Raw genomic sequence first — 16,629 nt, 5'->3', positions numbered from 1 at the left:
CTGCATGCGCCATGGCAGATCATTTAAGCATGATGGAACATGTAGTGAGAGCAGAGCCAGGGAGACCAAACAGTAGCCTCGCTCTCTGGAGAATGGGTTCAGTGTCAGCAGCAGGAACACGGTGCAAGTCACACGTACCTCCTCCCCACATGTCAAAATATTTGGTGTCTAATACCTCCCCCGTTTTCCCTGAAAGAGACAGAATACATATTAAATCACACAACTGAAATATCAGTGTAGGAAAAAAAAAAGTCTCAACCAACCAGCGACATGAACTCACTAACGGAAGGAACTGATTATAGAACTTACAATCTGAATCATACAGAGAGATGTGCATCACTGACTTCAGATCAGCTCTACCTACGTTTCATTTTTATGTGAGATCTTCATCCTTGGAGAATTACCACCAATACATAACCTCTACAGCAAGGAAATTATCTACCTAAATCAGAATGAAAGCAGCAATCTATATTTAAGCTATTCTACAGCAAAATTTATACTCATTTTACATTTAAGATCAATTAGATAGATGAAGAGACATTATAATTTTTACCTGGGAAAAAGAAAGTACAAAGTCCTATAATTCCTACCCATGAATAAAGCAAACAGAGCTGTTCTCTGCCGTGGGCCAGGTAAACTGCTGGCTGTTTCTGCTCAACACAGGCAGTTACAGGAACATGTGCCTGAACAGAGGCAGCAGTACATAGGTAGCATCCTGCATCCATGGGCTGGATGCTCAAGATTTACTTCTGTAACACTCACTACATTCAGGAGTCAGCGAACTTATTTCCACCAATGAGCCTCTGAGAAGAACGTGGAAGGATTTGAAAACTTACAACAAATTATGACTTCTTTCCTCTCTCTGCTTAGCTAACAATCCACCATCCTTTATCATTTTTACAAACCCTTATTACTCTCTTCCTTTTTCATGCTAAATAAGAAATCTGAAAGGTACAGCAAGATGGCACCAATTTAGTATTAGGTTGGTAGTTTGCAATTTCACAAGAAGCATGCCACAATGCGCATGTCTGAAATGTGCCCAAGCAGACATGCTACCCCTTAAGTAAATTCCAAGTCTCCACCAGCATGGTGTGGACAAGAGGGCACTCTTGTTGGTAAGGCTTCAGTGTTGAATGCTGCTTTCTATTCTATCCTAAGGATAAATGTTAGTGTAGGGCACACACACACACACACACACACACACACACACACACACACACACACACTATGCACTGATTACATTGATAAAATACAAAATTAATCTTACCGTTTACCAAGGCAACATTTATTCCTCTTCCAACGTTATTCTTCACACCACTCATCAAACTAAAGGGAAAGAAGATGGGATAAACTTACAGATATGTCACAGAAATAAGAGCACAAAAGGTATTATACACATATCAAATTCTCAACTCAGCAAACTAAAAAACATTTATTACATCAAAGATGATGCTATATTGAATCAACTATAATGTCAACTCAAATAATACTTCATAAAATTAAAAAATACCTATAAAGGTATAATAGTGCTATAGAGATGGTTCAGTGGTTAGGAACAGGCACTACCCATACAGAGGACCAACACACATGTCATGAGGCCAGCAACCTCATCTGACTCCAACTTGGGGGCATCTGACGCCTCTGGCCTCCGTCAACACCTGCACTTATGTGGACATACCCAGACACACACAAATGAAAATACATTATTTAAAATAAAAGCCTTATGGCTGAAATGCTGCACTGTTACCACTCTGTATAAAACTGTGCAGTGCCATCTGAGGCGTCCTTTAAGCTCATGGGGACCACAGGACGCATCTCTAGAAGCTGCAGGACAGACATCTCTTCTCCACCTTCTGTAGGCTCGCTGTGACACCGTGACACGAAATGGAGTCATATGCTATATGAACGCTTTAAAATCTGAAGCTAGAGGCTACTGGAGTATTGTTGTGCCCGTGTCACCTCACTGCGAACTCACTGTGAATGTTTTCCTCATCATTATCAATGACTTTCTCTGCACTCGGAATGCTGTACTCCTAATATCTCACCACAGCCACGCAGGGGGCTGGCTGCCTGAGATAGCCAACATTACCACAGCTTACAGACCGTTAACAATGCCAGATGACATGAGAGGGAAGGCACAGTGGCCTGTTCTCTGTTTATTTTTCTTGAACACAAAACCAAACGTTTTAGGTAATGTTAAAAGAAACCATAGTATTAGGCCGGGCGGTGGTGGTGCATGCCTTTAATCCCAGCACTCGGGAGGCAGAGGCAGGAGGATCGCTGTGAGTTCGAGGCCAGCCTCGTCTACAAAGCGAGTCCAGGACAGCCAAGGCTACACAGAGAAACCCTGTCTCGAAAAACCAAAAAAAAAAAAAAAAAAAAAAAAAAAGATTTCATAGTATTAGCAACTTCCCCAGCAGTTACTAGAAAAGGGGCACTGTGCAGACATGTGAGCATGCACATGCACACAGTAGTACATTGCAAATTTTCCTGATAGAATGTGTAGCACATAATTCTGCCAATGAAATCTATAATATTTTACCACACATTCCTCATAGTCAACTGATTCTCACAGGAGGTGTCAAGTGGCTTCCACAGGATTTATCTGTAACTGGACTATAGTTGCAGGGACTATTATTCTAATACATACTGAGTGACATTCGCATTTATGTAAATTACTAAAACAAAGTAAATAAAAACCAAAATGATGTTCATGCTTCATTTATTTGGTGATGAGAATGTCTCTACTAAGTCAAATCAGTTTTCAGTGCTAGCCAGTCACTTCCTCATTCTGCTTGCTGCAGTCTTATAACTGCACATCATACATGATGTTATGATGTACATCTAGGTCTCACCTACCTAATTAACGTTTTCTCCTCTTTTTCTTAAGTCTAGATCTTAATTCCAAAACCTCCCTGTCAAAGGACAGATAGTAGTCACTATAAAGTCTCTATAAAGGAATATGCTAAAAAACAATGAGTAATTTTTAAAAAAAAAACTCCTTAAAATGCTTTTATTACCATATATTATAAATAGTAATGGATTTCACTAATTCAAATAATTTTGTATGTGTTTAGGAAGTATTTTCACCATATGTCCCATCCCTGTCCCTCTCCCCAACCACCATTCCGGCTCGTCCTGCCGCCTCTTCCCAACTTGTCCTCTCTGATAGAACTTTAAAAAGGATCATAAAACTCAAAATAAAGCAATCTGAAAATGGCGGCGGCGGGGGGGGGGGGCAGGGGGGGGGACTAGAATGACAGATGCACCTGCCAGCAAGTACAGTAACTGTCGGTAGTTCAATCATAGCAAATAGAGACAGAATAAGAGCCAGACTACATAATGATGACAATAAATTAATCTGAAATGTAAGGATGCAGGTAAAAGAAAGTAAAAGGGTAAGAATGACATCATGCAAAAACCAAAAAATGAAATATCGATAATTATAAATCCATTTTTTAAAAACAAACAAAATGGACACTTCTCTATGGTGAATTTTTAAAAAGTGCAAGACATTATTAAGAAGTAGGGAGACACATATCAAGACCTTGATGAGCTACAACTTCACGCCTTCTAGATGCTGTAATCTCTAGGCATATGGAGCACCACACACTACTGGTACAAAGGACAATTGGTGGAGGGTCACTTTGGAAAACAATCTGAGAGTTCCCTCAAGAGCCCAACAACTCTCTGAACCAGAAGTCTGCGATACAACAAGCACAGAGAGTGAAAACGCATCCACACAAAGCCTGTATGGAAATGTCTCAGAAACCCTGTTCTTGATAGTCAGAAAGTGGAAATAATTCATACACCTGTCAACCCGATGAAGGGCTACGCAAATGAGGCATATCTATAAAGGAAAGCATTCAGTCATGAAAAGAATGAACAAATCCGAGCTACAAGGTGGATGAACCGTGAAAACATTAAACCAAGTGAAGAAGACAGCTACCAAAGACCACAGATGACACGCCTACATGAAACATCAAGAACAAGGCAATTTATACAGACAAAAGCAAACAAGGTTATTTAGGACTTGGGTGCACCGGGTAGAATAGAATTAAAATGAAAAAGGGACAAGTTGAAGGACACTTTCTTTTGGAAGTACGAAAATGTTCTAAGCTGGGCCTGCAATCTCAGCATTCTGAAGGCAGAGGCTGAAGAAGAAAAATAAATAAATAAATAAATAAATAAATAAATAAAAGGAAGGAAGGAAGAAGGGGAGAAAAAGCCTAAGATAACATGGCAGAGATTGTACAAGATGATGAAATCACACCACAAACCAGTGACTTGTACTACAAACAAGTAAAGTATAGGTATATAAACTCCATCTCCAAGCTGTTGACACAAAAGAGTCTGTCTTCAGCACACACATAAGATGAGCATAAATTGTGATGCTGTGATGGTGCATGCCTTTAATTCCAGCACTCGGGAGGTAGAGGCAAGTGGATCTCTTGTGAGTTCAAGGCCAGCCTGGTCTACAGAGTGAGTTCCAGGACAGCCAGGGCTACAAAGAGAAACCCTGTCTGGGATGAGGGGGGCGGGAGCACAAGGAAAGGTGCTGGGAACTTGAGGCAGCAAGCCTGTTGAAACTGTGTGCAGAGTTGGAGATCAGCCTTCATGAAGAAACTACTGTCAGCACTGGGCCAGTGGCACAGTGGATAAGTTGTCTGACCACGGATCTGAAGATTCTAGGCTCTGCCCCTGGCTGGCTCGATAGGTGTGGACATACTTTTTTTTCCATCTCCACATGGTTGAGTTGAAAGTTGCAAGGCCTCATTGAAAAGGATCATAGCTAGCATGTCAAAGTCAAATCTCGAATTTTAATGCTGCTTTGCAAAAAATAGTACCTTTTTAGTTGTATTTTTTTAAAAAATAAATGTGTGTGCACAAGCTTCACCACAGGGCAGCTGGCTGGGTTCTGTCAGAGGAGGGTGCTTCAGAGCATGCGCTCTAGACCCTGGGAAGCACATTAGATGGTACCAAAGAGACCTGGTTACAACTAATGTGTCACTTAATAGTCAAACTCCAGTGACTTTTCACATTCTCTTGGAACATGCCCTATATTCCAATAAACTTAAGTCCACCACAGAACAAAGGACACAGGGAGATGCACAGTGCTACAGGCTTCCCACCAGGGGGCAGCAGCCTATCAAGCTGTAAATAGAATTAAAATTTGAGATTATTTCCTAGGTGTATTGAGAAAGTTTCTCCTACTGTGTTATGAGTACAGGAAAACCTGCAATCAATGGGAAAAAAACAAAAACAAAACCCAGAGATACTAAACGCAGAAAGAGTGGTCACAGCAGTTAAAAATTTACATTATTCTTCATGACTGTAGAGGCCTCTGGCCCACATACATTCAAACAAACAAACGAAAACCCCTAAAAGAAATGCCATAAATACTATACCCTTCCGAAAACAGTTTTGCTTCACATACCTGCCACCAGCTCTGGCTACTTTCAGCATCTTAGAGGGAGCTTGCCTGAGCACTACAAATGTTCAATAGCTCTGGTTCTGTGGGTGGAACCTCTACAGCTGTGACAGATAGCATATATACAGTAGGGCGAACTAAGCTCTGCCCAGACATAGAAATCCAGAGTAGCCGTCTCAACAGTGAGTTCCTGGTACTCAGAGCAGATGCATGGATATATGTATTTTTACTATGTACATGCTCATTTTGTAGGGTAGACAGGCAAAAAAAAAAAAAAACTGTTGAGTAAAGGCACCATGTCAAACAGCTGATTCAATTAACCCTGGCTTTCCCGTTATTCTTTATCCTACTGCGTGAGTCATTTCCATAGCTATAAATTAGTTTTTCAACACAAATGAGATCATAACACAGTAAGAGTCTGGAAACTTTCTCAGCACACTTAGGAAATTATCTCAGTCCTTTACCTGCATCGCTCAGAAGTTCCTGTGTGACCTGGGCCCACTCATTTCCAGAATTTTCCTTCCTTATAGCCTGTGAGCATACACCTCCTGTCTGGGATGTTCAGAAATTTCTGGTCTGCCTCTGGTTGTCTCCTGATCCCTAGGTTCTCACAGGACACTCAGCTCCTCAACACTCCGTCTAAAGCTAGACCCCTTCCCCTCACTTACACTCCCGAGCTGGACTCCGCCTCACTGACGCCCACTGCCTGCACAGCCGGTGTCCTGTCTGAAGGTCACCTACTTGCATTTACTTTTTAGGTATCTGCATATTCCATGACATTCTAGTGTTCTGGGCAACTGGGTGAAAAGCAACTAAAAGCAGGGTTTGCAATGTCAGAGGCAGGAACCTGTGACAGCTGACGAGGCAGGACAGGAACACTGTAACCCAGGAGCGGTTCAGCTCAGCCCTGAGCAGTGTGAGTGCAACAGGCCTGCCATGACTACCAGATCACTTCACACCTCGGCAAGCAGCATCCAAGTATCAAAACTGAGAGACACTGGCCTACATTCCATGGCAGGGGAAACCACACTCAATAAATGCTTAGACATACAGATGCCTAGGCAAGCAGTCTCTTAACGTCAGCATTGTTTAAAAACCTCGTAAGTTTTCAATACATGAAATAAATATACAGGGATAAGCTCCAGACTAGGAACTGCTCCCTGCAGTATCCCCACTAGAGATCTCTGGCCAATTACGAAGCTCTTCTGCAGAGACCAGTTTCATGACCTGAGGCCTAGCTATAAAATTTCATCAATTATTAATTTCTCATGGGAATGGCAGAATGGGTCTTGCAATGCAGTTGATTGGTGGGCGGCCTCAACTTTTTCTGGTCAAACAGTCTACAACACAGCACAAATCCTAAACGGCATGCCCACCACGGTGGAAGCAAAGGAGCTGGCCGCAAGCCCGGTATAGTTCTCCTAAGGCTTCCTGCCAGCAAACATTTGTCTTCTGACCTGTGTAGCTGCGGTTGGAAAGGCAGCTTTGGAAAAAGGGCTTAACCTCTTCCTTGCACTAAACTCCAGGCTTCAAAGAGGTGGAGTAGGCGTCAGAAGATTATCCGTGCGTGAGGTATTCCAAAAGAAGTTTCATCCTATTATTTAAACTCAAACTCGGACTCTTTAGTGAGACAAAGGGGGCTGTCTCTAAAGGCCTAGAGACTCCTGAAACCCATGGGCTGGGCTGTGTCATTACACAGACCTGGGGTACTGAAGTCACAAGGTTGACAGTGGCTTGCCCATTAGAACTTAGAGGGAAAAGAAAGAAAATGAATAGAACTTAACAAGCATCAATTTTTCAACAAAGTGCTGTCCCACAAGGCCAACCCTTTCCTAGTTCACTGAAAAATTAACTTAAAGCTCTCTCTGAAATTCATAGAGAGCAGGGAGAAACAGCCCGGTCTGTGCTGTTCAACTAACCATTATTTTACATGAACTCTAAGTGAGCACATGTATCTAGCTTTCTAGGCAATCGGATGAAAAGCAACTAAAAGCAGAGTTTGCAATGTCAGAGGCAGGAACCTGTGACAGCTGACGAGGCAGGACGGCAGCTACAAGCATCCTGTGTGGAACACTGCAACCCAGGAGCCACTCAGCTCAGCCCTGAGCAGTGTGCATGCAACAGGCCTGTCGTGACCACCAGGTCACTCCACAACTCAGCAAGCAGCATCCCAAGTATCAAAGATGAGAGCTACTGTGAAGCATTCATTGCTCTGGGAAAAGTTGTCAGCGGAACTTTGCTCTGACAAAGTTGCTTTTTAGATGAGATTTGTGGTCAAGAGCCCTGTGGAGACATTCAGCACTTGAAATATGCCAACCATGGTTGGAGAAATGTTTTTATTTTCGTGAATTTAAATGAATTAATTTTTTCTAGTATTTATGAATGAAATGGAACAGCCACCTGAATCCTTACACAAAGCCAAATAAGTTCAGGTCTCTTGGTCACTGTCTTAATATACACGGGAAAGAAAACTCACGCAGTGCTAACTGAAATTACAGGCTATTAGTAAAAGCATTTCTGAAGCGCCATCAGCCTCCAGCCCACCAGCTGTCACTCAGTATAAGACTATCTGCAAGTTCCAAGCCATCCAATACTTACACATTGTCTTCCAGGCAGATCTTGGGTCCCACCACATTGGCTGCTCCACTAGCCATTTTAAAAGCAAAATGCTTCTCTGGGCACGCTTTTGAGATCCCACATTTGTACCTGGGAGGCTTTGTAGCTTTGGGGAAAATAGAAGTAGGTTTGAGACTCTTTAGAAAGCAAATTAATACATTTTGGTAATCAGTTTATTTTAGATCTCAAACCATATACACAAAAATGTATGCATATATGTATACATATACACACATTTATATGCCATTAAGGTGTACCTAGTTGAGGGTTGGAGGGACAGCTCAGAGATTAGGAGCACTGGCTGCTTTTCCAGAGGACCCAGGATCAATTCCCAGCACCCACTTAATCATCTGTAACTTTAGTTCTAAGGAATCAGATGCCCTCTTCCAGCCTCCTTGGATACCAGGAACACATGTGGTGTACAAACATACATACAGGCAAAACATCATACGTATAAAAAAAATTAATTAAAAAGGAAAGACACACACACTTTAAAAAATATAAATAATGCCATAAAGTCAAGTATGGTGGTGCACATCTGTAATCCCAGCACTCAGGGAGACAGAGGCAGGTGGACTCGGGGAGGCAGAGGCAGCCGGGACTCTGAGTTTGAGGTCAGCCTGGTCTACAACATGAGTCCAGGACAGCCAAGGCTACACAGAGAAACCCTATCTCGAAAAAAGCTTTTAAAATTTTATATATATATTATAAATTTATATATTTATAAAATAAATAAAATATAATATATATAATAAAACCTTTTAAAATCTGCCAGAACTTTTTTCTCTAAGGGTATCAAAGAGCTGAGGAAGTAAAGAAGGCAGGCAAAGCCCCCCAAAATAAAAAGGCTCCAGAACATAAGTCAAACCATCCGGGTAAAACAGCTAACCACTGACAGAAATGGGTCAGCCATAGGATCTTGCCAAGCAAGGCTAATGTTACTTAATTATTCTTAAAATTATCTTTATGGTTCAGGGCACCTGAGGCTTTTTAACTGTTCCTTTGCATGTCCAGTCATGACTAGTCAGTAAATGCTTGGTCCTCCCATCCACCCAGGCAGAGGCTGCAGCCGACTCCCCTATTCGCCTGTCTGTGCTTACACCACGGGCCGAAACCCAAAAGTGGTGCGAATGCCCACTGAGAAGGAAGAGCCTCTGAGACTAGCCCGTCCAACCCAACTTCTCTCCTCCTGGGTCTGTTCACAACTGCTCACACTGCTTGGATATAAGCTCTCACAAGGCCACACACAGGCTCAAGCACTTATAAAACATTAAGCAGAGGATCTTACCACGAGTGGCTGAGTCCAGCGCTGATCGAGCTAAGGAGACAAACAGCTAACGTTACTAGAAAGCACAGGCCTACTGGCAACTGCCGACTTTAAACAGATTAAAACTTCCAAGGAGCCCAGGAAATGTGTGTTTTGGTGACTGCTCACATACAATAAACAGCAATACCATTGCTGAGAAGCTGAAATCACGGGGAGTGATGTTTTATTCCTGAAACATCATTTTAAACTTTATATTTTGTTTAATTAGTTACCACAAATGTAAATCCTACCCAGAAAGTCAGTCTACAAAGATCCCTTTCAAAGTCTACAGACATTTGATGGTGCATGTTGGTGAATTTAAATGCTGCTCCTGCTGCTGGGCAGTGCTGGGTAACCACGCAGTCCTGCAGAAGGCACAGGACTGTCTGGGGGCGGGGGAGGGGATTGGGAGGATTGGGAGTAGAAGAAGAAGGGGAGGGTGAGTGTTGGGGAAACCTTAATTTCTCCAGAACAGAGGTGTATTAGGCATAATCAAATGAATTCTGCTGCTGAGTCTTATTTCATCAGTTCAAGGAAGGGCAAAGGTCAACTCTTAACCCCACAGTGGGTCTCAAATGTCCTCCATCACAATTACACTTGGTACTCTGTAAAGCGCCCAGTGTCTGATCCCAGGCCAAGAAATCTTAACACAGATCATCAAAGTATTGTGGACAGCCGGTTCCTGATTTGGCTAATAAGTACACAGTATGATAAGTGTTGCCCAGCTGTCTAACTATAAATAGTCGCTCGGTTTTTATTTCTGTACTATTTTTTGCTAACAGTGAATTTCCTGTAAGACCACTATTCAAATTATGGAACAGAAAGTAAATGAGAGAGAGCATGTAACTGTTTAAAGAGAAGAGACCAAGTGAGCAGTTTCGGCACTCGGCGGAACACTCAGTAGAATGTTATTATACCCCATTAAAGTCACGCAGCTGTAATGCAGCGAAAGAGTAATGCAGAGGGCACAGCAGAACAGCCTCCCCCGCTCCAGGACCTAAACACAGAGACGGTTTCTATGGAAGGACAGATGTGAACCAATAACAAAACAGAAAGGGAGAGGGGAGCAAGGAGCAGCAGAGGTTAAGTTCAAGAGCTGGGGCTTCCTCAGCTCGCTCTTCCCCTTTCCTTATATAATTACAGAGATTTCATCCAAAGCTTTCACTTTTTTTAAATGAGAAAAATAAAGCCCCGAGAAGAATCAGCAATATGAAGACTAGGAATTCTCAACTTCAACAAGATAGCACAGTGGGTAGGGGACTTAGCATCAAGGCTGGTGATTCTCAGGATTCATAAGCTGCAAGGAAAGAGCTGACCCTCACAGGTTGTCCTCTGACCTCCATTCATGTGCCACGCACATGTGTACATACACTCATATACGAATACATATACAGCACACACACACATTAATAAATGCATTAAGAAACAATTAGCCAGGCGTGGTGGTACATGCCTATAATCCCAGTACTAGGGGAGGCAGAGTCAGGAGGATCTCTGTGAGTTTGAAGCCAGCCTGGTCTAAAAAGTGAGTCCAGGTCAACCAAAGCTACACAGAGAAACCCTGTCTAGTAAAACCAAAAAAAAAGAAAGAAAGAAAGAAAGAAACAACAATTATTTACTTGATGGTGGCACGCATCTTTAATCCCAGCACTCAAGAGGTAGAAACAGGCAGACCTCTGAGTTTGAGGCCAGCCTGATCTACAGATCAAGTTCCAGCATAGCCAGGGCTACACCCAGAGACCTTCTCTTGGAAAACAAAAAAACCAGAATTAATTAATTAATTAATTAATTAAAGAAACGAGTGTCTCATCAGACTCAGGTGTTAAAATTTCTAGAAAGGAACACTGTTAAAATGAGGAATTCTAGTCTCCCTGACCTGTGCCGTCTGATTAGATGGCAAGTTATCTGAGCTATGGTAGTGAGCTGTGGGGAAACAGTAGGAGTTGAATTCACTCCTACATGCTGGCCTTGTAAGTACTTCTGCATGGTTACCAACAAGTTCATCACTGTTTCAGAGATAAGGACAGAGCCTGTAACTGGTGTATTTGTTTTAGGTCATAATTGTATTTAGCGGAGCTAGCTTTTTTCAGTTTATTTTTAATCTTTCGTTTTTTCTGTGTGTGCATGTGCGGGTACACGCATGCCAAGAGACACACGTAGAGATCTCAGAGGACAGCTTACAGAACTCAGCTCTCTCCTTCTACCATGTGGGTCCTAGAGACTGAACTCGGGTAGCCAGGCTTGGTGACAAGCAGCTTTACCTGCTGAGCCATACTGCCAGTCCAGAGCTGGCTCTTAAAGCCATCTCAGGCAGCACCCAGGCCCATGTACCCCTTCTAAAGGGTGACTATGTAAACCAAAAGCACCAGTCACTCCTGGAGCCGAAAGTCACGCTAGGGACCTCTTAGAATAACTATAGATGGCCCCAGTCTAAGACGATTTACAAAGACCCTGCTGACAGAATATAGGTTAAAAAGAAAAGGAAAAAAAAAAAGCCAGTTCTGGGGGAAGAAAATATGAGAGGTGTTTTGTTTTGGTTTTGTTTTTAAAGTAGACAGACTCGGAGATACTAAGGTAAGAACAGAGGCTTAGACTCAGAAACGGACCCGCTGCCAGGGTGATGAAAAAGAAGGAGGGAACACTGGCTTGGCCCTGAAAGTGCTTCTGCCTTCATTCACACAAGGAAGTGATCAAAATCCCAGCACTCGGGAGGCAGAGGCAGGCAGATCGCTGTGAGTTAGAGGCCAGCCTGGTCTACAAAGCGAGTCCAGGACAGCCAAGATAACATAGAGAAATCCTGCCTCAAAAAAACAACAAAAACAAAAACAAAACAAAACATTTTCTCTACACTCAAGACCTATGTAACTATGTAAGTGTGTGTGTGTGTGTGTGTGTGTGTGTGTGTGTGTGTGTGTATGTGTGTGATAGGTTCTGTCCACCATGTTTTAGGATATGCGCTGACGACCTAAGAGGAACAATATGGAAGCTAGCTAGATAAACAAGACCTGGGAGTAAGATAGAAACAGGAAAATAAGCGAACTGATAGGGACATCCAGAGAGGACAGAATCCTAGGATACCACCTAGGTGGTGATGACCAAAGCAGAAGAAACTTGGGCGCCTGGAGTAATGAACAGAGAAGCAGGAAAGGGTGAATGACTGTAAAATGATCAAATCAGGGCTGGAGAGTTTAAGAGCAGTTGTTATTGTAACAAAGGACCCAGGTTCAACTCCCAGCATGCACATGGAGGATCACCTGCTCCTTGGGCACCAAGCGCAAATGTGGTGCACAGATGTGCATATGCAGGCAAAATGCTCATATACATAAAACAGTAAAAAATAAATGTAAAAAAATTGGAAAAGGTCAAATCAGTTGGCTTGTTGACTTTTAGATGTCAAACCTGTATCTGCTATTTGATTTAAAAAAAAATTTCATGGAAGTCGGTTTGTTAGTCATTAGGCTTTTGGGTAAATATACCTCCATGGGACTTGTGTTAGATGTTTGAAGGTAAAGAAACTGTCTTGAAGCACTGTTAACAAAGGAATGTTATTTTTATCCAACACCCATCAAAACAGAAGGATTTCCCCCTAGGCGTGCAATTACAAACACGTGAGAACCTGGCGGCGAGCAGATGAACTGTTTTTCATTAAACAGGGTATTGCCAAAGTATCAGGCGCAAGCCCAACCTGGAAACACTACAGTCCCCTCCTCACCTCAGGTTTTGCTTCTGACTCTACTTAATAACCCTAATATTTAATTTCTTTTAGACAACACATCAAAGACACAGCCACGAGCCCGGCTGGCAGACTGTGTGCAAGAGCATGCCCTGCCTGTGCCACTGTATAGTTCCTGAGATGTTACAAATGGGTGGAACTAAGCCAAGAGTAGCCGGGGTCCTACTTGTTACAAATGGAGTGTGACTTATAATTCCTTCAGCTTCGAGTCTTTTTAAAAACTGCCGTTGTGCGTTTGGGAATGGGATGCGCTGGGCTCTGAATCTGGGTACGTTAAGCCAGGTAAGCCAGCATCCGTCCTCCCGCTGAGCTCCTCCATCCTTACGTTAAGCCAGGTATGCCCAGCATCCGTCCTCCCGCTGAGCTCCTCCATCCTTACGCCAAGGTACTGTGTTTAGGGGTTTAGGCCTAGCTGTTGCAGTTCTTTGGTTTCTGCCTCTTAAATTTTATTCCATTCTTTTAAATCACACCCTATCTTGGTAATTCCGGTATTACCTGTGGACAGATTTTTCATCCTTCCTGCCAGGAAATGTCTTTTTGATTTTTCTAAAACAATACGATGTAAAAAGCCTGAGTCACTGAGCTGTTTAGTGGTGCATGCCTTTAATCCCAGCACCTGGGAGACAGACGAAGGCAGACCTCTGATTCTAGGTGATAAGAGTGAGTTCCAGAACAGCCAGAACTACAAAGAGAAACCCTGTCTTTAAAAATGCCAAACAACAACAACAACAACAACAAAAAGCCTGAGTCAAAATGACCTTGGCCAACGAGTGGATCTCTGATTTGTGTGACTTCTCTTGAGCTCTTTTCCTTCTCTTGGTTTGTCTTGTCTAACTCCAATGTGACAGTTTTTGCTTTATCTTACTGTATTTTATTTTGTAATGTTTGGTTGCTATTTCTTAGAAACTTGTTCTTTTCTACTGACAGACAGAAGGGGTGGGAGGATCGGACAGGAGGAGTGGGAGGGAGGAACGGTGAGGAGGAGAGGACGGAGACACTGCAGTCAGGAGATACTGTATGCGAAAAGAATCTATTTTCAATAAAAAGGGAAAAAACTATATGTTCAAGCTACAAAATTTATTATTATTACTGTCATTATTATTATTATTATTATTATTATTATTATTATTATTATTATTTTATGTGCATTAGTGTTTTACCTTCCTGTCTGTGTGAGGGTGTCAGATCTTGGAGTTACAGATAGTTGTGAGCTGCCATGTGGGTGCTGGAGATTGAACCCAGGTTCTTGGGAAGAGCAGTCACTGCTCTTAATCACTGAGCTATCGCTCCATCCCCCAAGCTAAAAAATTCTTACAAAGGAAAATTAAAAGTAAAGTCACGATTGAATGAACTGTAGTTAACCCTATGAGTAACTAGAAACCAGTTTCCCGAAACCAACCTATGTGAATTCAATCTGACGGCCTTTGCTAAATTAAGTTGGATGCTAAATAAATGGGTAAAAGAACTAACATATTGTAAACAAGAAATAAAACAAACCCCACAACTAATATTTGCATTAGTTCAATCAGACTGAAATCCAATAAATGACATTTAATAGAGAAAATGCAATGCAGTTACAAGATTAAAACAAAACACCTGCCCTAAAAGGTGCCTAAACCAAACAGGTAAAACACACACAGTAAAAAGGTTTCTAGCAATATGAACCACTAAATGGCAACTAGGAGAGACAGTATTCTAGTTAAAGTACTAGACATGGCCTCATAGTACCTAGTTAAAGTACTAGACATGGCCTCATAGTACCTAGTTAAAGTACTAGACATGGCCTCATAGTACCTAGTTAAAGTACTAGACATGGCCTCATAGTACCTAGTTAAAGTACTAGACATGGCCTCGTAGTACCTAGTTAAAGTACTAGACATGGCCTCGTAGTACCTAGTTAAAGTACTAGACATGGCTTCATAGTACCTAGTTAAAGTACTAGACACGGCCTCATAGTACCTGGAAAGGCAGGATCTCCTGCCGTAACCCAGGCACCGATTCATCAAGGGTCTCTGAAGAGTATTCTGACACAAAAGGTTACATGCTGGGGTATAGGAGAATCTCATGTTCAGATGCAAGAGGAAGTGACTTAAGTGTTAAGAGTGGATGTCGGTAGGTCAGCGGTCTAGCACTTGTATGGTACACACAAAGCCCTGGGTTTGGCTAATAATGTCTCAGAAGAGAGAGAAATTGTAGGGTGCGCACTGCAGTGGTGCACAGCTGTAATCCTGGCACCTGAGGAGTAGGGAGAGGTGGGGGATCACACGTGGAAGGACAGAATCAAGGCTCCGCAGTAAATTCTGAAACAGCTGTATCATAGGAAACCCAGGGCACACTTCTAGAATAGAAATGTCTGAAAGTCAAGAAGATATGGAACTATCTAAAATAGTAAATATAACTGGGTCCATTTTATTAACTTGAGGGTTTTGTTAACATCTGAGTTAAAAATGTAGCACAGGCTGGGCAGTGGTGGCGCACGCATTTAATCCCAGCGCTTGGGAGGCAGAGGCAGGTGGATCGCTGTGAGGCCAGCCTGGTCTACAAAGCGAGTCTAGGACAGCCAAGGCTACACAGAGAGATCCTCACCCCCCAAAAAGAATATAGCACAATGGTGGGCCTTTGCCTAGCATGCACAGGTGTGGGGATGGGTTCCGAGCCTTGAAAGTGTCATTTGAGTAAAGTACCTTATATAGGTCCATTTGCAACAGAAAAAAAATACTAAATAAATGAGCAAAAATGAAGGTCACAAGAGAGAAAAGAAAAATATTAAGGACCAACACCTACAATGCATTTCTCTGACTCTTACACAAACTAGATTAGGGTCCATTTTCTGGCAGCCAACTCAAAGTTTAAGCAAACTAGTGCTGTGTTTTCTAGAGTGAACAGCACTTAAGAGCAATTCTCATTACCATTCATTAAATATGCTTGAAAGGTCAAACAGAACATCGGTTGCTTCATACCAGCTTTGCTCTCACACATTATATTCTTTCAGAATATAGTAATGAATGACATTTGCTCACATAATATTTGTTTTTCTAGACAGACAGAGCAGCAGTGAGGCCCGTGCTGAGAACTTAGGCTTCGGGCAGCCGTGTTAAGAGCAGGATTCTGGGGCTGGTGAGATGGCTCTGTGATTAAAAGCACCGACCTTCAGTTAACCCTGGTTCAGTTCCCAGCACCCACACGCTCACAACTGTCTGGAACTTAGGGTCAAGGGCACTGTATGACCTCTTCTGGCCTCTAAGGGGACCAGGCATGTATGTGCTGCACAGACATGCGTGCAGGCAAAATACCCATATGTATAAAATAACAAAATAAACATTTTTGGAGATGGCAAAGCTCTTCCACAGTAGGTGACAGCTAATTCAAAGAACTCCTCACTAGTCAAAGTGCTATAAGAATATGGCTGCTGAGCGCTCAGCCCGCTACAGGACGCCTGCCCCACCAGCCCCGTCCTCTCTAAATGCTCAGGGAAAGAATGGAAAGATGGCAGGGCCTGGAAAGTGCTGTGTCCTGGGACGTAGCACGGCTGTAGCACTGAAG

General features: G+C 42.6%; 1 protein-coding gene across 3 annotated transcripts in view; it reads right to left on the bottom strand.

Moving 5' to 3' along the window:
- Positions 1-16,629, bottom strand: part of FAM3C (FAM3 metabolism regulating signaling molecule C) — a 48,917-nt gene that overhangs the window by 13,175 nt on the left and 19,113 nt on the right. For 2 of the 3 annotated variants that reach the window (XM_084787702.1, XM_084787701.1), the window contains 4 exons: positions 9,336-9,365; positions 8,030-8,153; positions 1,268-1,326; positions 139-189 (listed from right to left, as the gene is read on the bottom strand). In XM_084787702.1, the coding sequence (XP_084643828.1) occupies positions 139-189; positions 1,268-1,326; positions 8,030-8,153; positions 9,336-9,365 (264 nt within the window). The remainder of the gene's footprint in view (positions 1-138; positions 190-1,267; positions 1,327-8,029; positions 8,154-9,335; positions 9,366-16,629) is intronic. The other variant, XM_084787703.1, reaches the window with a different exon arrangement.

This window comes from Acomys minous (genome assembly GCF_964271855.1).
Source record: "Acomys minous genome assembly, chromosome: 6".
Lineage (NCBI taxonomy): Eukaryota > Metazoa > Chordata > Mammalia > Rodentia > Muridae > Acomys > Acomys minous.
This window is presented reverse-complemented; position numbering and strand designations above follow the sequence as displayed.